We start from the raw sequence: 18,834 nt of genomic DNA, 5'->3' as shown, positions 1-18,834 counted from the left end.
GGGTGAATTACCTGAGGTCAGGAGTTCCAGATCAGCTTGACCAATATGGTGAAACCCCATCTCTACTAAAAATACAAAAATTAGCCAGGCGTGGTCATGTACACATATAGTTCCAGCTACTCGGGAAGCTGAGACAGGAGAATCGCTTGAACCCAGGAGGCACAGTGCGGTTGCAGTGAGCCCATTGTGCTGCTACACTCCAGCCTGGGCAAGAGAGCGAGACTCTGTCTCAAACAACAACAACAACAACAAAAATTACTTACTGAGGAGAATCACAGAATATTAAAGCAAAAAGGATCTTGGAGTATATATCCATCCAAAAAATGCTGGACTCTGGGCAAGAACAGAGGTGTCTGTGGCATTCTTGTATGTTCTTTTCTAGGGGTCCCCCTCACCCCCACCCCAGCTTGGTCAGCACAGTAATTTTAAGTGCTTTCTTTTTCCCTTCCCTTCCCTGTTCTTTTTTCTTTTCTTTTTTGAGACAGAGTTTCACTTTGTTGCCCAGGCTGGAGTACAGTGGTGCAATCTTGGCTCACTACAGCCTCTGCCTCCCAGGTTCAAGCGATTCTCCTGCCTCAGCCTCCCGAGTAGCTGGGGTTACAGGCACATGCCACCACACCAGGCTAATTTTTATATTTTGAGTAGAGATGGGATTTCACCATGTTGGTCAGGCTGGTCTTGAACTCCTGACCTCAGGTGATCCACCTGCCTCGGCTTCCGAAAGTGCTGGGATAACAGGCATGAACCACTGTGCTCAGCATGCTTTCTTATATAAACTAATATTTTCCTCTGATTTCTATCTGTTTGTCCTGAATTCTTAAGATTTCAAGCTTCCTGCCCGTCCCCCTCCAACAGAAGTTCTTTCTACCACATCATTAACAGATATTCATCAAGTCTTTGAAAAGTTCCAGGCATGATGTGGCAGACACTGGTAGCTGCCTGTCAAGTAGCCTTGCCCCTACCCTATTCCTTGGTGGCAAAGCCCACCTTACTTCTTGGAGTCTAAAAATGCTACATATTTACTTTCTCAGCCTCTCTTTTGACTAGTGCATGAACATGTGATTAAATTCAGGCCAATGGTACCTAAAAGGAATTCTTCAGGAGGGTGGGGCTTCTGCAAAAACTTCAAACTTGAGAAACAGCAACAGTGAAAGAGAATATCATCTTCCTTCTTACCTTTGGACCTTGTGTGAGGATGTGATTCTTAGAACTTCTGTAGGCACCTTATAACCATTATGGATGACAGTTTCAACAATAACATAAAGACAGTGGACTGGAAAGATGGAAAAACCCTAAATTCTTGATAAGATTATCGAGCCATGTGTGAAATTTGTCAGAATCAAAATGGAGTCACTTGTGTTAAAAACAAAAAACAGGCTGGGCAAGGTGGCTCAGGCCTGTAATCCCATCACTTTGGGAGGCCGAGGCAGGTGGATCATCTGAGGTTGGGAGTTCGAGACCAGCCTGACCAACATGGAAAAACCCTGTCTCTACTAAAAATACAAAATTAGCTGGATGTGGTGGCACATGCCTGTAATCCCAGCTACTCGGGAGGCTGAGGCAGGAGAATTGCTTGAACCCAGGAGGGGAAGGTTGTGGTGAGCTGAGATTGCACCGCCATTGCACTCCAGCCTAGCAACAAGAGTGAAATTCCGTCTCCAAAAAAAAAAAAAAAAGATAAAAACTTAGCCAGGTGTGGTGGTGCACCTGCATTCCCAGCTACTCAGGGCGCTGACACAGGACGATAGCTTGAGCCCAGAGGTCAAGGCTGTCGTACACTATGATCTTGCTACTGTACTCTAGCCTAGGTGTCACAGCAAGAGCCTGTCTCAAAACAAAAACAAGACCAGGCACCATGGCTCACATCTGTAATCCCAGCACTTTGGGACGCCAAGGAGGGTGGATAACCTGAGGTCAGGAGTTCGAGACCAGCCTGACCAACATGGTGAAACCCCATCTCTACTAAAAATACAAAATTAGTCAGGCGTGGTGGCACATGCCTATAATCCCAGCTACTCGGGAAGCTGAGGCAGGAGAATCGCTTGAACCTGGGAGGCGGAGGGAGCAGTGAGCCAAGATTGCACCACTGCACTCCAGCCTGGGCAACAAGAGCGAAACCCTGTTTCAAAAAACAAAAACAGAAACAAAAAACAAACAAACCACAAAAAGCCTCTGACAAATAGAGCTGGGAAAGCCAGGAAGATAATGAGTCTCATGCATAAATGCCTGATAACAAAAACTATCACAGAAGACTGCAAAACCCGCCACTTTATACAAAGGCCATCACAATCTTACATAAAAAAAATCCTTCCACAAGGACATGTGCCCAGAAACTGCTTGTCCAGCCTCAGACTGGTGTCACCCTTGTTATTGATCCTTATAGCCAAGGATAAGTATTTCAAAATGATTATGTAATATTCCTCATTTGTCCTTAAAAAACTTTTGTCTTCTTGTATCTTCCCTAATAACACACACAGTTTACTATGGTATGTGTATTCCCATTGCAATGCCCTATTCCTGAATAAATATCACCTTCTTTTAGAGAACATTTCTCTGTTATTTATGTTGACACATGGACAACCCTAGAACCACCAACCTCCAGTCATTGAGTTAAGAGAGGCAATTAACATCCCAAGCTTTCAGTCAGTTTTAGTTGGGTATTCTGTCCTTGGTAGACATAGTATAATACAGCGGTCCCCAGCCTTTTTGGCCCCAGGGACCAGTTTCATGGAAGACAATTTTTCCATGGACTGGGGGTGGGAATGGTTTTGGGATGAAACTGTTCCACCTCAGATCATCAGTCATTAGATTCTCGTAAGAAGTGCATATCCTAGATCCCTTGCACGTGCAGTTCATAATAGGATTTATGCTCCTATGAGAATCTAATACTGCTGCTGATCTGACAGGAGGCGGAGCTTCAGGCAGTAATGTTTGCTCACCTGCTGCTCACCTCTTGCTGTGCCACCCATTTCCTAACAGGCCACAGATCTGTAGCAGTCCTCAGCCTGGGACTTGAGGACTCCTGGTCAAGAGTACAGACTGTCTGTGGTCAAGTTTCAGTTCTCAAGATTTAAATAACCATTGGCAAAGAACTTAACCTTTCTGATCTTCATTTCTAAAATAGAATAATAATAGTAACCTACCTAGTAGGTTGTTATGTTGATTAAAAGGGTTAATACATATAAAACTCATAGAAGTAGTGCCGGGCATCCGTAAGCAATCAATAAGTGTTAGTTATGATTATGCTGCCAAAAGCATGCTCACCATTACATGTGAATAATTTACCTAAATGTTGAACCACTCCAATTATTAAGTGCTTTCTTATATAAACTAATATTTTCCTCTGACTTCTACCTGTCTGTCCTGTATTCTTAATCATAAAGATTACTCTCTCCCTCTTTGTATTTTTGAGCATTGGTATCAATGTAACTCCCCTCCCCAATCCCCAAACACACACACAAACCCATTTTCTTCTCCATATCATATACTGTCTTCTCAATTTCTTCAACCACCTTTGTTCATTATTTTGGCACTCCATCTCTGTAAACTCTCTAATATGTCAATGTCTCTTTTGAAGTGTGATAGTTTGAATTTTCAGTTGAAAGGTATTTATTGAGTGTTCATTATATGCCAGGCTGGGCATCATAATCCAGTTATAGTCTGGTTAATTCTGCCAAAGGTTAGCAAATACCTGGTTATCCTTACCACTTCCCTTTCCCATACTCATGGTAGACACTACTAATCAATCACAGCATTTTTCCCCCCTATTGGATTCAGGACTCTCCTTCAGGAACCTACTATGATTAAAATGAAATTGAATCTCTCATTCCTGGTATAAATGAAGATTGCACTAGCTTTATAGTCAAATTATGACACCTGAAATATTTGACTCTTTTTCTCAGGTACTGTTCACAAAGCCAGGTCTAACTCATTAATGCATCTTTAAATGATTTTTTTTTTAAACGTTTTTCCTTCTGATCTCTGTGTATTTATTTTTAAATGGTTATAATCAAACTATTGTGATGTTTTCACTTGATATTTTCCAAATTATTTCATACTTCTGCAATCATAGCATCAAGAAAAAAGTTAATATAAAGATTAACTATATTGCGATAATTGACAACTGTACTATAATATAGAGCTTTACACATATTCCTGTTACATTTTTAATAGCTTTATTGTGATACCTGAACCCACTTAAAGTTTTTTAGTATATTCACAGGGTTGTGTAATCGTCACCTAAATCCCTATTAAATTTCATCATTTATTTTAAACTTATTTTTTAATCCCCAAATTCTGCCATTTATTATTTATTTCAAGGGATGGGGTCTTGCTCTGTTGCCCAGGTTGGAGTGCAGTCATGCCATTACAGGCTCACTGTAGCCTCGAATTCCTAGGCTCAAGCAATCCTCCCACTTTGGCCTCCCAAGTAGCTGGGACTACAGGTACACACCACCACACCTGGCTAACAATTCTGCCATTTAGACTGCTTATTCTTGCTTATATGTGTGAACTCTCTTTTTCTCTGCTGTAATAAAATGGCACCAGACAAGGTTAAAACCATTGTCAGGTGGCTACAGGTTGAGGTAACTCATCCAGTACCACTTTTTTTTTTAAAGGTAGAATCAATTAAATAAGCTATAAAACCACCTCAACTGTGGTATCAACCAATGCCAACCCTGGCAGCATAAGAAATACAATGACAGTGTTCTACCTGTCCATCCAGTTAATAACTCCCAAAGAAAAGAAGATAAGTTCTGGTTGGCATAACTTGTTCTAAATGCATCCATCTATTGCTTCTAAAAGTAAAAAATTATGAGTCCTAACATTTGGCTAAATTTGGCTAATGACTGATATAAACTCTTCTGTCCTGCAGTTTCAGCAGTATATTCCCATCACCCCCTACTTCTTCTTCTTCTTTTTTTTTTTTTTTTTTAAGATCAGGCTTTCAGGCTTAGGTTTGTTCATATCCAGTCTCTGGCATCTCTTTGTAAACAAGGAGTTGTTTTATTCACTGGTCTGATGCTTCCTGGCACACAATAGGGTACATATATGTATATACATATGTGTATATATATGTATATGTAGGCTATATATGTGTGTATATGTATACATATTTACATATGTATGTTAAGTGAATGAATTAATGCCTTCAACAAATATTTGACAGTGATTTCATGACTGCTTTTATTAGTTATTTTGGCAATCACTTATAACTGCTAACTTCTGCTTGCCCATCAGCCCTTAGCTTAGATGTCATTTCCTTCAGGATGCCTTCCTGAGCCCCTCCACTAGTTTAGGTGCTCCTGATCTCTGCTCCCTTTCATACAACTCTTATGACTGATAAAAATGGCATGAGGGAAATTTCCATGTTTATTGTGTTCATCTTTGTATCCCTAATTCCAAACTTTCCAAGCTTGGCACCCAGCACCCAGCAGGTTCTTAATATTTGTTGAGTGAATGAATAAATGAAGTAAATTGGAAGTGTAATTTGTCTTTGTCTAAAGGCAATAACTCATTCAATATGACCTTGTCACTTGTCTTGACCTTCACCTCCTTTTTTCTTTAACAACCTTATTGAGGGAAAATTTACATTGCATAAGATTCACCCATTAAGCTCTTCTTACTAATTTTTTTCTCTCTCATTTTTGTGTGTGAAGGTCATTTTCTAATGGCAAAAATGGAAAGAAAATAGAAGTAGAATGTTGTGGAATCTTAGATAAAGAATGGGTTCTTAGAGCCCAGTTTAGCAGGGTTTACTTCTCAGTTTTACTTTTCAATTGTGACTGTAAGCAAATTAACTTCTGTAGGCCTGGGATTCTGATCTGTAAAACTGCACTAATATGAATCTCTTCCTTGGGCTCCTCTAAGGATTAAATGAGATGACACATGCAAAGGATCCCAAAAACAATAACTCAAAAAATGTTGATTCCCTCCCTTCCCTCTGTCATTCTGTTAACCTCAGCTTCCTAAATAGAAAGTCTATTCTTTTGCCATCATCATTATTTTGTTCGGAGCCTATTTTTAAAAAATACTCAACCTTCTTGCTTCCTTCGCTACCTAAGTATTTCTGCAAGCCCACTTTATTTTGCAGCTTAGCTTTCCTGGCACAATTCTTACAGATTTTGGTCCCTTTTAAAATTCATTCTTCAGCATATGCTTTCTCTCTCCATCTTTTGAATGTGTTGGTGGGAAAACCCCACCTGAGATGATTAGAGAACAGTGGTTTCCTTGGTTACCATTCCCTTTCTTCTTCATTGGGAGTATTCTGCGGTGAACTCAGAAATTTTATTTTTCAAAGCTTCCCATTCTTTCAAAAATGCTTTTCCTTTTACAGCCTGTCGCTCAAAATCATATCCTTCTTTTCCCTGGATCTGTTTTCTGAAGTCTCCAACTGCCTGCCTTCTCTGTGTCTTGTATTACCCTCACATCCCCCAGCTTTCTACTGCTCTCCCAGGACCAACCATTTCTTCCCCGGGAGTCACATTACATCAGCATTCCTAATGCAATATCTGTTATCTACCAGATTCTGCTTTATTCTAGGCAGTCACTTAAAAATGAACCTCGGTACTGGTCTGACTTAACATGGAGGAGAAATTGTCTAACGTTAAACGCAAACTGCTGAGAGATTTGGGGTGGGGGGCACACATTTACATTCATTCATATTAAATATATACCTGTTGAATTTGTGCTTTTTCTCAAATGCTTCAGAGACCCGAGCTTTAGGGTAATTGGGATGGTAGAAAGGATGGGTTTCCAGAAACTTCGCCCAAAATTAAAGACTCCATCAAAAGGACTGCTGCATACACTCAAAGAACACCCACCAACAAATCCCGTCTCCACAACCACCAGATTATCTCACTCGCGAGTGAGACTGCAAGGTTTGGGGGCCCGGCCGTACCACTCCGCGCTGCGTACGGGGGTTTCGTACCCATCTGGCCGCAAACGGCCGTTTCCCCCTCGCTTGGTTCTGCCCCTGCTCCCCCTGCGCAGGCCTCACAGTGCGTCTGGCCGGCGCTTTATAGCTGCAGCCTGGGCGGCTCCGCTAGCTGTTTTTCGTCTTCCCTGGGTTAATTCTGTCGGGCGCACCGCGAAGATGCAGCTCAAGCCGATGGAGATCAACCCCGAGGTGAGCGCCAGGTGCACCGCTGCCCGGAGAGCGCAAGGCCGAGGGAGAGGGAGCCGAGTCGCTGACCCGTTCGGTTTTGCTTTTTTCTTTGCATTTGCCTTTCAGATGCTGAACAAAGTGAGTGGCGTCTCGCGCCGTCTCTGGCCCCCTCCCCCGCGAGCGCCGAGGCGGGGGCGCCCACCGGCTCCGGCTGCTGGCAGAAACCAAGCCGCCCGCTGCGCACACCGGAGACGGCAGGGCTGGGGCGTGGGCTGGGCGCCCTTCCTGAGCCCCTGCATTTAGCGGGTGACTTTGCGAAACCGGTCACGGGGAGACGGAGGGGCTGCGCCCCGTGGCCAGCTAGCGCCGAGCGGAGCTCCTGAGGGCGTGGCGCGGGCAGCACAGACTAGGCTGCACGGGCTTCGCGGGCGCCACGTGTGGGCCGCGCTTTGTGCTGTGTCATCGCGCCCGCCAGGGTGGGGGTGGCAGGGCGGGACTGGGGCTCCTCCCAGGCTCGGGTGGGGGCGCGGAGGGCGCGCGCCTTCTGGCCCCGCCCCCTGGCAGGTGCCCGCGACCCGCGTGTCCCCGTGCCCCTGGCCGCCTTGTCTCCTCTCCGCAGGTGTTGTCCCGGCTGGGGGTCGCCGGCCAGTGGCGCTTCGTGGACGTGCTGGGGCTGGAAGAGGAGTCTCTGGGCTCAGTGCCAGCGCCTGCCTGCGCGCTGCTGCTGCTGTTTCCACTCACCGCCCAGGTAGGGCGTGGGGCCCAGGATGCGCGAGCCCCCGGTAGTGCACGCCGCTCCCCAGCTTGAGGCGTCGGGGGCTTCCCGCCCCGCCCCCTCCCCAGTAGGTGATGGGGGCGAGCCTCTAAGCAAGGGAGGAGCCTGCATTTTCGTGGTACCTACTCCGTGCCTATTGCCTTCTCTCCCATCCGACCACAATTGCTTTAAATTTGGAAGAGCGGCAGTATCTCAGTTCCATCGATCCCGTTATCCAGGGAAATCATTCATTCTACTCATGAGTTCCCTCGAACTTGGGTTTTTTCGAGCCTCCGGTTCGAGGGAATGGCTGCTGGTTTCCCTTTAAGGGCTGTAACCTGTCAACTCATTGTTGGCTTCTCAGCCTCCCACCTAGCTGTAGAATGGAGGGGGAAGGGCTGTCCTAAATCGCTGGGAAACAATTAGGCTCGCTTATTCTCCGCCTCCATTGCCTGGGTTTCTGATGGTTTTAAGGCGTTCTTCACACTTCTCCACTCCCACTACTTGCTCACTTGGTTTTTAGCCTCTTGAATGTATTTCTTAAAGCTTAATCATTTGTGTATGGCTTCTGTGCGGGAACCTCCTTCCTCTTCACTTATCCTCGTTCATCTCTGACCTTGTAGCTAAATAAAATGGGGGTTATAAGCTCAGTTTTGAAAGCACCTTTGCATTTCCCTTGAAATGATTTTCCTCCTACAGATGTGTATGGATAGATGTATCTCAAAGACAGCGTCAGATTTTTTTTTTTTTTTTAAAGGATAGGATATTTGCTGTCCTGTGATGTATGGAATCCCAGTCGTTAGCATGGCATTGTCTTGTCTCCTGTTGTTGTCACTTGGCTGCTGATGTGGGAGAGACTGAAATTAGCTTTAGCAAAACTTGGGGCATCACTCCAAAGGTGAGGTTAACTGAAGCACCGTCCTAAGGCCAGGTGTTCTGGAAGCATCCGTAGCCAAAATCAAGAGTATGGGAAGTTCCAAGCCTTCCTTCTAGTAAATAAGCTAAGTATTATGGGTAAATACACTTATTACAGCTAATAAGATGATCTCACATGTTTTTATTGCTAAAGTCTTTTACTCGGGCTAAAAGGGAGCTGCCATATTGTTGGAAGTCGAATTAGCTTCTTGGTTGACCAAATCAGTCTCCTGTCTCCAGTTGAGCATCACACAGGGGTTTTTTTTATTAGAGCAACCATGATGACTCGGAGGTTTTGAGCAGCATTCAGAGGCAAGGCCTCTGGGAGGCAGTGGTGCAGCATGTTTGCCTTTAAAAGCTGAGTGTTCTCCTTTTGCTGGATCTTGTTAGAGAACATTCTAGTTTGTGTTATGTTTGAAAGAGCTCGATACTTTGTCCTTTAGTTTCAATTCAACCTATGAGATTTATCGAGCGCCTTTTCTGCTACATAGAATGCCTGCTGGACAAAACACTGAAGCCAATTGAAAGAAAAGTTGAGATTTTATAGGCTGACTTCAAAGATACTAATGTTAATTTGGAAGGCATTTAATTTTTGACTAAGGGAATGTTATGACCCCCTACATGGACGACTTCTGAAACATTAAGTGCTAGTAAACTATTTACAGAATGATTTCCATGGAAGAGCTCAAGCAGCCCTAAAGGATGGTGCTATCCCATTTTAATATTTCATCTAATTAGCCTAGAAAATGAAAAAAAAAAAACTCTTACTGGTCAATGAATACTAAATTGAGGATCTAGTTAGATAGAAGCGAAAAAGTTCTGCTAGTTGGAGTTTAAGTTGATCTTCTGGGGTAAGAGATCTTACTCTTCTGTTAGTACCAGAAAGTAAGCCTAAACTTCAGTTCATGTACAGAAATGTGAAGCTACTAGAGTTGGAAATACGTTTCTGATGGTCTGTCTGGTTTTGCTTGTTATGGGAAATCAGTGTTTCTATATTAGTACCCTACTCTTGAACTGGGAAGTCCTAACTTATTTATTATATTTTTATTTTTTAGAGACAAGGTCTTGAACTCCTGAGCTCAAGTGATCCTCATGCCTCAGCCTCCCTAGTAGCTGGGATTATAGGTGCAAGCCACTGACCCTGGCTCAAGAAATCATAACTTCTAAGGTCTTTAAAGCTAGTTAGTGAAAAGTCCAGATAGGCTTACTAAATTACTGTACAAAAAACTAGCAGATGCTTTGAGGAAATCCGTTTCCTAGTCTCAGTCACTTACCAGTCTCTATCCTCCTCCTCAAATTGCCAGTCTATCCTCAAAGTAAACTGTTTAGCTGGCAAGGACAAGCTAGTGTCACGTCTTCCTCTTGTAAAATCACAGCCCAATACCCTGGACCAGTTGTCTTTCCTTCCTTAAAAAGAGGGTGGAGGGAATGGTTAATTTCTTTCACTTGCTCTTTTCAGCAGTTAAGGCTGTTTTTGTTTTTGAAGTGAAGTGTACTTGAGCCGAGTAGAAGTAGAACTTTAAAGAATAGTAAAATGTAAACCAGCTGGTGCTCTTGTTGGGCATTCAATTGACTGAAGCTTGATTAGGATGCCTATGTGAAATACGGTTAAGTGTTAAAGGGAGAAAATAATGAACTGGTTTGTTTTCTGACTTCATGACACCATTTTGGGCTGAAAGGTTGCAGTGGTGTCTAGACACAGCCTTGGGCAGTATCCAATGCAGTCACTGCACTGCAGCACCAGGGTGGAGTCTCTGAACCTCTCAGAGCCCCACTGGCCAGCGTGGGTGTGGGAGGCAGACAGACGGGCCCTTCTCTGGGAGTTGGCCAGCATCTAGAACTAAGGCTCCTGTTCACACATCCCCCTGGTGTTTCTGTTTAGGTGGTAGAATTCACTTTGCTGCCATCTGTTCTTTGCACTTTCATTCTGAGATGTAAAAACGCTTTTTACATTCGCAGCATGAGAACTTCAGGAAAAAACAGATTGAAGAGCTGAAGGGACAAGAAGTTAGTCCTAAAGTGTACTTCATGAAGCAGACCATTGGGAATTCCTGTGGCACAATCGGACTTATACACGCAGTGGCCAATAATCAAGATAAACTGGGATTTGGTAGGTGTGGGTTTTGAGGCCAGTCATCCTAAGCTTGAACTTGAAACATGGAGTTCAGAAACACTGTTCCCAAGGTCAGAGATGCTGTACCTTTTGAAACCATTTTGTAATGATGGTGTCACACGCTTAAACTGACTCACAGTCTTCCTCAGAAAGGATTCCTAGCATTTCTGAATTTTGAAATGGTCCCATTTCACAAATTTTAGAGCTGAAAGTTCAAATTTTGAGGTCTTTTGAAATATGTTGTTCTTGCTATAGGTTTGTAATTAGTGCCTCTTAGGCTTATCCACACTGAGCAGTAACAAAATGCTTACATCAGTGGTTATCCAGTCAGATGTCTCTATGCTGGACTGTTTAGTTTCTTTACATTTCTATTCAAGATCTTTATTTTCTGGCTGAATAACTGAATTAGTAAGGTTGAATTTTCTACCCCAAAATAATAATCTTGGTTTGGGAACCATTTTAGATTAGAACATGATTATAGCGTCATGTGTATAATAGATGTGAACTGTACATTCTTAGGTGCTGTAGATACAGCAGGTAAACAAGGCAGCCCCAGCTTTTATGACTGTATAAATCTCAAATACATGTTACAGATTAAGAATTGCTGTGAAAAAGTGACAGAAATTTGAGAGATGAGTGAAGTGGGAGGGAAAAAGGGGTCCAGGGTAGAAGAGAACAGAGGCAAGAAAGAGCTTGGCATATTGGGAGGGTGGAGCGACCTCTCTGACTTGAAACCTGTGAATAGAGAGGGGTTAGAAAAAGAGGCTGGGAGAAAAGGTACAGCTCATCCACAACCCTGGAGGCAGTATTAAAGATTCACGTTGCTCAGCATGTTCGGCAAAGGCTTAAGTCAACAATAAATATGTACCCATTTGTATTATTTTATCTATGCTAACATCCGTTTTTTTCTTTAAGAGGATGGATCAGTCCTGAAACAGTTTCTTTCTGAAACAGAGAAAATGTCCCCTGAAGACAGAGCAAAATGCTTTGAAAAGAATGAGGTAAGAGAACTTTCAGAGCATTGCCTTTAAATAACTCTAGAGATTTTTGTGCTAATTATTTTCTTTTTTCTGCAGGCCATACAGGCAGCCCATGATGCCGTGGCACAGGAAGGCCAATGTCGGGTAAATGCAAATACAAATCGGAGCCAGGCTGCCTGGGTGCCATCTGTGTTTCCACTGAAATTGCTCAGGAATATCTTACTGGAACACAGCAAATGTCATCCACCCAAGGCCAGATGACACCAGAAAGTTCTACCTAAATAATGCTTTGACTAGACCTTTTCAAAAGGCTCTTCAGAAATTGTATTGGCTGTTGAAATCTTGAGTAAATTCAAACTGACAGTGTTTTGTTTAGATCCAAATGAGTCTTATAGGCCAGGTAGAGTTGCTCATGCCTGTAATCCCAACAATTTGAGAGGCCGAGGAGGGTGAATCACTTGAGCCCAGGAGTTTGAGACCAGCCTGGCAAACATGGTGAAACCCCGTCTCCACAAAAAATACAAAGAGGAGTGAGGTCTGTAGTCCCAGCTACTCGGGAGGCTGAGGTGGGAGAATTGCCTGAGCCTGGAGGCAGAGGTTGCAGTGAGCTGAGATCATGCCACTGCACTCTGGCCTGGGTGACCCTGTCTCAAAAACAGAAATGAATCTTACAGAGTGTACACCTCTCCTAGTAAGTGAGCATTTCAAATAATCTTCACAGGCTGTTGGGGAGAATGAAATACACCACAAAGGACAAGTTCTAGAAGGTTTGAATGTACCATAATCTGATGAGAACCTCTGAGTCAGCTGCCAAATTTAAGTCAGCTCAGTGTCCTTTTATTAAAAAAAAAAAAATTTTTTTTGGCAAGGTCAGGCTCCATTGCCCAGGCTGGAATGCAGTGGTGTGACCTTGGCTCACTGCAACAATTCTCTCACCTCAGCCTCCCGAGTAGCTGGGATTACAAGTACACACCACCACACCTACTAAGTTTTATATTTTTTTGTAGAGATGGGGTTTCAGCATGTTGTCCGGGCTGGTCTTGAACTCTTGTGAGCTCAAGTGATCTGCCTGCCTCTGCCTCCCAAAGTACTAGTATTACAGGCATGAGCCACCATGGCCAGCCAGATCTCAGTGTCTTTATAACTACAACTGGCTGTGCTATTTTCTAGTATTGACCTTGGTTGAGATACTTAGCCTCTCTAAGCCTCAGTAAAAATCCTGTAGTAATAGCATCTTCATAGAGTTGTTCTGACAGTTAACAGTATATTTACCTTAAGGGGCTTAGCGTAGGGCCTAATGTAAGACATACATAAGTATTAGCTGTAATTTTTTAAAATCAGATCAGTTCAAGCATATTTTACTTGAATTGCAAGATAATTTTTAAAATAAGTTCAGCTTACACTCATTTTCAAAAAAATGTCTTGACTTTCTTTAGGTAGATGACAAGGTGAATTTCCATTTCATTCTGTTTAACAACGTGGATGGCCACCTCTATGAACTGGGTATGTTCCACTCCATTTTTGGAACTCAATGTAGTTTCATGCATTCTTTCAGACTGAATCTCTTGATATATTGTTGTGTGACTTTATGGCCCTTGGCATATCATTGTTTATAAAGCCACAGTAATAAAGTATTCTCATGAGGGCACTTAACCCCTTATTAGCAGAGCAACTTCCTGAGGCAACTGACCTAATCAGTGGCTTTAATACCTAATCAATGGCTTCAGTCAGAAACCACTGAAGAGCGTAGATCAGATCAGTGCCAGGTGAAGGTATATGTGATCAGACTTTCTTTTCCCATCTCCTCCTATAGCATACCCTAGTATCATCCTTTCTGGGCAAAGAATACATCTGAAAAAGGATCAGTGCCTGAATATGACCTTACTTGTCTAAAAAGAATCTGGATATGTTGGAATAATTTCTATTAGCTAGTTTATGGCATCAAGAAAGACGACCTACCTTGTAAGATTCATTCCTTTTGAATGAATTAATGGAGAAAGACTTGTAACTGTGTTGTCTCAAGCCAAGATACCACCTACAGGCTTACAAAGGCAAGGGAATAGTGAAGGCAATCTAGTCATTGGAGGACAGATGAAATCTCAGGTGTCTCCTGTTCTTGCCTCCATCTTTCCTATACCCCAAAGACTGCATCTGACTTTTGCTCTGTGGCCGTTTCCTAGAGTTGGGGCACAGGCCCCTCCATTAGGGTATCTGATTTGAGCTTGTACGATCTTGTAGACTAGAATTGCCTGGGATGGATGCCTAGGGACACTTGAACCTCATTTGCAGCCTGTTGCTTCATAACCAGGCTTCCTTTTGTGGGTTTGGCAGTGGTTTTTGGAAGAATCTAAAACTTCCATCTGGGCTAGGTAAGCATGGTAGCCAGAAAACACGCAGAGAAAATTGACATATCTGGCTTCTTTTGTTACAGATGGACGAATGCCTTTTCCGGTGAACCATGGCGCCAGTACAGAGGGCACCCTGCTGCAGGTCATCTTTGGAGTGCATCTCTTCCTAATGGGCCCCACAATTCTTTGGCCAAATTTTCTATTCTAAAGTGCTAACACTCTTCCAGGACAACCAGCATCAGTTGCCTGGGTTAATAGCAGTCTTTAGGGCTGCAAGATCATCTTAGTAATTCTGTCTACCTTATTTTATTGTGAGTGGTTTTAAACAGGGCTTCAGAGACACCCTGAGTAATCTGTTTCATGTGCTGTCTTTAGTCCACAGTTAGAATTAGCCTGAAAGCTATTGCTTTGCTTCCTGGTGGGATTAAGGTGACCATCGTCCTCTCGTCAGATTACATCATAGTTAAAAACTCACGGAACAGTAGACTTTCATAATCCCTCTAAGACGACTGGATTTGGGTCAGTCTTGGAGGTAGTGTATTATAGGTTCTAGTTAGTTGGTTAAATTTAGGAGTTTTTCCTTCCCACATAGTCTACTGTTACAAGAACAAAAGAAGCAGATTTAAAATGCACCTGACAAAAACTGTTAATATCCAGGATCACTTTGTAACCATCCTGGACAGAAAAGTGATTCTGGACAAAGGTTGGTAGGTGACTCTAGGCCTTTTCACTAAAAAATGAGTGTCTAGAGTTGAATCAGTTTACTATTATAAAGGAAAAATGCTTAATTATGATATAATACAAAATACTGTTTTTAGCTTGCTGTGCTGAAGAAAAATATACAAAATGCTGTTAAAATATAACTATACTTAATTTGAGTAGTAGTAGTATCGAATCTTTGAAAAACTTGCTGTGTGCAGACCGGGACTCAGCAAGCATTTTCTATAAAGAGCCAAACAAAATATTTTAGGCTTTGTATGGCATATGGCTCCGCTACAAGTATTCAGTTCTGCTGTTACAACTCAGCAGCCTATAGACCCTCTAAATGAATGTATGTAGCTGTTTTCCACCACCACAGGCTGGGTTAGGCCCACATGCTGCAGTTTACTGTATTTACGTGCTCTTCTAGGTGATGTATGTCTTTTATAGAAATCCTTTAATGACACAATGAGATAGGTATTATCCCCATTTCAGAGCTGAGAAAACTCAGAGTTTAAGGCCTGAGGTCAGTGACTTACATGGCAAACTATGGTTCAAACCTATATGGTCTGGCCAGGCGTGGTGGCTCACGCCTATAATCCAGCACTTTGGGAGGCCAGCGTGGGAGGATCGCTTGAGCTCAGGAGTTCAAGACCAGCCTGGGCAAAATGGTGAAACCCCGTCTCTACTAAAAATACAAAAATTAGCCAGGCCTGGTGGTGCATGCCTGTAGTCCCAGCTGCTCGGGAGGCTGAGGCACAAGAATTGTTTGTACCTGGGAGGTGGAGGTTGCAGTGAGCCGAGATTGCACCACTGTACTCCAGTCTGGGCAACAGAGCAAGACTCTGTCTCAGAAGAAAAAAAAAAACTTAGTCTGCATTTAGAGTTTGTGCTCTTAGCCACTGTACAATACCAATAGGACCTTTCATTAGAAAAGACCTCTCTTTGGAACTTCACAGACCTGATAGCCCCAAGATGCTAGTGGACCACATTATATCACTCTTAATAGGGAGGATTGATTGTGCTTGTCTGTCAGACACACCTGAGATCAGTTAAAGCTAATTATCGGTATTCAAGAGGTATGTGGGAATACGAATATGGAGTGAAGAATAGACCTGGAGAGCCAGGATGGGATGCAGGGGTTGCATGAGAAAATCAGAATTTACTTGGTGAGAATGAGAAAACAGAGGCAGAATTTCTGGTCTTTGATCCGTTTTGAGGCAAAGACCCTGATCCTTCCTAGTAAAACATGTTAGGTACCTGCTAACTCATCTAACATTGCACTAATGCCATAAAAATGTGCCCCCCATTAGGATACTTACAAGTGTCACATGAGTAGCATTTATAAGGTGTGGGGAAGGTAAAATTTTTGTATAGAGATGGGGTGGGAGGGACTCACTATGTTGCCCAGGCTGGTCTTTAACTCTTGGGCTCAAGTGATCTTTCTGCCTCAGCTTCCCAGAGTGCTGGGATTATAGGCGTGAGCCACAGTACCTGGCTAAAACCTTTTTTTTAAAAAAACTATTCTAATTAGAAACTTACTTAAAATTAAAAGAGTTTCTAAATTAAACCAGCATTTTAGTTAAAATTCTTACCCTAGGTAAGGCTGGTTCTATATGGTTAAGGATGTTTTAGGTTGTCTAAACTTCACACTAAATCATTAAACTGGTGAGAAGATACATGCACTTAACCCAAATATCCTAAACTTCAATGAATTAGGTCCCTGCACATTAGCTCTGTAGAAGATGGTTATCCTCTTTAAAGATACAACTTTAATAGTGAAATTAATATTGTATGTCCTCTAGTAAAGTCGATTCAGGGAAGACAGGTCTAGAATATTGATATATTAAAAAACCTGGTAGAAGATAAAATGTTGATGTCAATCCAGATACTCTTTGGTTGCTTTTTTTGAGAAAGGGTCTCACTCTGTCATTCCGGCTGGAGTGCAGTGGTGCAATCATGGCTTACTGTAGCCTTGAACCTTGCTCAAGCAATCCTCCCACCTCAGTCTTCTGAGTAGCCAGGACTAGAAGTGCATACCACCATTCCCAGCTAATTTTTCAAATTTTAGTAGAGATGTTGCCCAGGCTGCTCTTGAACTCCTGAGCTCAAGCCATCGGCTGCCTCAGCTTCCCAAAGTGCTGAGATTGCAGGCCTGAGCCGTGTGGCCCAAACTCATTGAGTTGGTGATTTCCAAATTTTAGGGTGATGTTTCATTACCATTCTGTATCATAGAGCATTCCCTTTCTCCTTCAGGTATCTTTCTGCTGGGCTTTTTTTTTTTTTTACAGATTCAACAGAGTAATATTTTTGATCCCAAAACAATTATATCCTAGAAGTTGGTAAATAACCCTGGAATCAATTTTCTGTTACCAGTCTTTGTCATCTAGATTTTTAGAAGTAGTAACACATGTCATTTCACCATCAGTCTCTAAGCTTCCATTGCTTGTGTGTACCTAGAATACCAGGTAAACATTAAGGCTGTTTTTTAAAATGTTTACTTAGAAGACAATTGTCTTTACTTCGGGAATTTCTGAGTTACAACTTGTCTTTTATGCCACTTTATGGAAGAAAGATTGATTTCTAATCTTTAGATTTGAGGAAAATAGCATTAATAGTTGTGTTTTTATTGTTGGTTTATTTTATTTTATTTTATTTTTAAACTTTTCCAAAACCAGTTACAAGGTGAGAGAAGCACAAAACCATTTGGTGGAAGTGATAAAGAAGTCAAATCCATGATGTAACCCTGCCTTTCCCATTACCTGATTTTTTTCCTTTAAGCCCTGGTTTTCAAATTAATGATGGAATTAAAGTTGATGAGGGTGAACTTTGAGCGTTAATAGACCTAGGAGGCTTTCCCTATGTGACTTTCATTTTTGAGCTCTTGCTCTTGGGATATTAACGACATTTCTTCTTTCCAGGACGCTGCAAAGGTCTGCAGAGAATTCACCGAGCGTGAGCAAGGAGAAGTCCGCTTCTCTGCCGTGGCTCTCTGCAAGGCAGCCTAATTCTCTTGGGAGGGACTTTGCTGATTTCCCCTCTTCCCTTCAACGTGAAAATATATACCCCCCCCCCCCCCACGCAGTCTACAATGCTTCAGTACTTGTGAAACACAGCTGTTCCATTCTGCAGACACGCCTTCCCCTCAGCCACACCCAGGCGCTTAAGCACAAGTAGAGTGCACAGCTGTCCACTGGACCGATGTGGTGTGAGCTTCAGATGGTGAAGCATTCTCCCCAGTGTATGTCTTGTATCCAATATCTAACGCTTTAAATGGCTACTTTGGTTTCTGTCTGTAAGTTAAGACCTTGGATGTGGTTTAATTGTTTGTCCTCAAAAGGAATAAAACTTTTCTGCTGATAAGGTAACCACAGCTGATTCTCATTTTCTTTTACCCTTTCCCCAACATGTCAGATTATTTTGGTAGTAGTATATGAATGTCTTCCATATAGATAACTCATACAGTGCTAGTAAGAATTACCATAAAAACATTGGTTTGGTGTGCCTTTGGATTTTTTTGCGTTTGTATTCCCTGTGTATACCTGTAGAAACTAATCTTTAAAGATTTTTAAATAAGCAGATTTTATAGCACGATTCTAGACTTATAGAAATATTGAAGACAGAAAATACTGAAGACATTGTAGAAGTCCCATAAACCCACCATCCAGTTTCCTCTATTAATTGGGGTTCTCTAGAGGACAGAACTAATAGGATACATGTATTATATAAAGGGGAGTTGAGTGTTGACCCACACGATCACAAGGTGAAGTCCCACAGTAAGCCCTCTGAAAGCTGAGGAGCAAGGAAGCCAGTCCGAGTCTCGAAACCTTAAAAGTAGGAAAACCAATAGTGCAGTCTTCACTCTGTAGTCAAAAGTCCAAGAATCCCAAAGCTGAAAAACTTGGGAGTCTGATATT

General features: G+C 42.6%; 1 protein-coding gene and 1 long non-coding RNA gene across 2 annotated transcripts in view; one reads left to right on the top strand and one right to left on the bottom strand.

Moving 5' to 3' along the window:
- The window catches only part of LOC111550893, a 33,465-nt gene extending 26,618 nt beyond the window's left edge, over positions 1-6,847 (bottom strand). The window contains exon 1 of the long non-coding RNA XR_002734196.1: positions 6,678-6,847. This is a non-coding gene — a long non-coding RNA (uncharacterized LOC111550893). The remainder of the gene's footprint in view (positions 1-6,677) is intronic.
- A 249-nt stretch (positions 6,848-7,096) lies between these two features.
- On the top strand, positions 7,097-17,956 carry UCHL1 (ubiquitin C-terminal hydrolase L1). Its single transcript, XM_023224610.1, has 9 exons — positions 7,097-7,129; positions 7,235-7,246; positions 7,728-7,856; positions 10,737-10,887; positions 11,806-11,891; positions 11,967-12,014; positions 13,307-13,373; positions 14,302-14,360; positions 17,839-17,956. The coding sequence occupies exons 1-9, from the start codon at positions 7,097-7,099 to the stop codon at positions 17,923-17,925; spliced, it is 672 nt and encodes a 223-aa protein (XP_023080378.1). The 3' UTR covers positions 17,926-17,956.
- The last annotated feature ends 878 nt before the right edge of the window (positions 17,957-18,834 follow it).

Source organism: Piliocolobus tephrosceles, chromosome 3, assembly GCF_002776525.5.
Source record: "Piliocolobus tephrosceles isolate RC106 chromosome 3, ASM277652v3, whole genome shotgun sequence".
Lineage (NCBI taxonomy): Eukaryota > Metazoa > Chordata > Mammalia > Primates > Cercopithecidae > Piliocolobus > Piliocolobus tephrosceles.
Note: the sequence above shows the minus strand (reverse complement) of the source record. Positions and strands in the feature narration are given on the sequence as shown.

Bases quoted from the DNA above. Each gene is read 5' to 3' on its own strand.
- UCHL1 (XM_023224610.1), top strand. From the start codon at position 7,097: ATGCAGCTCAAGCCGATGGAGATCAACCCCGAG. The intron at 7,857-10,736 runs GTAGGGCGTGGG...TTACATTCGCAG, and splicing joins TGTTTCCACTCACCGCCCAG to CATGAGAACTTCAGGAAAAA. The intron at 13,374-14,301 runs GTATGTTCCACT...CTTTTGTTACAG, and splicing joins TGGCCACCTCTATGAACTGG to ATGGACGAATGCCTTTTCCG.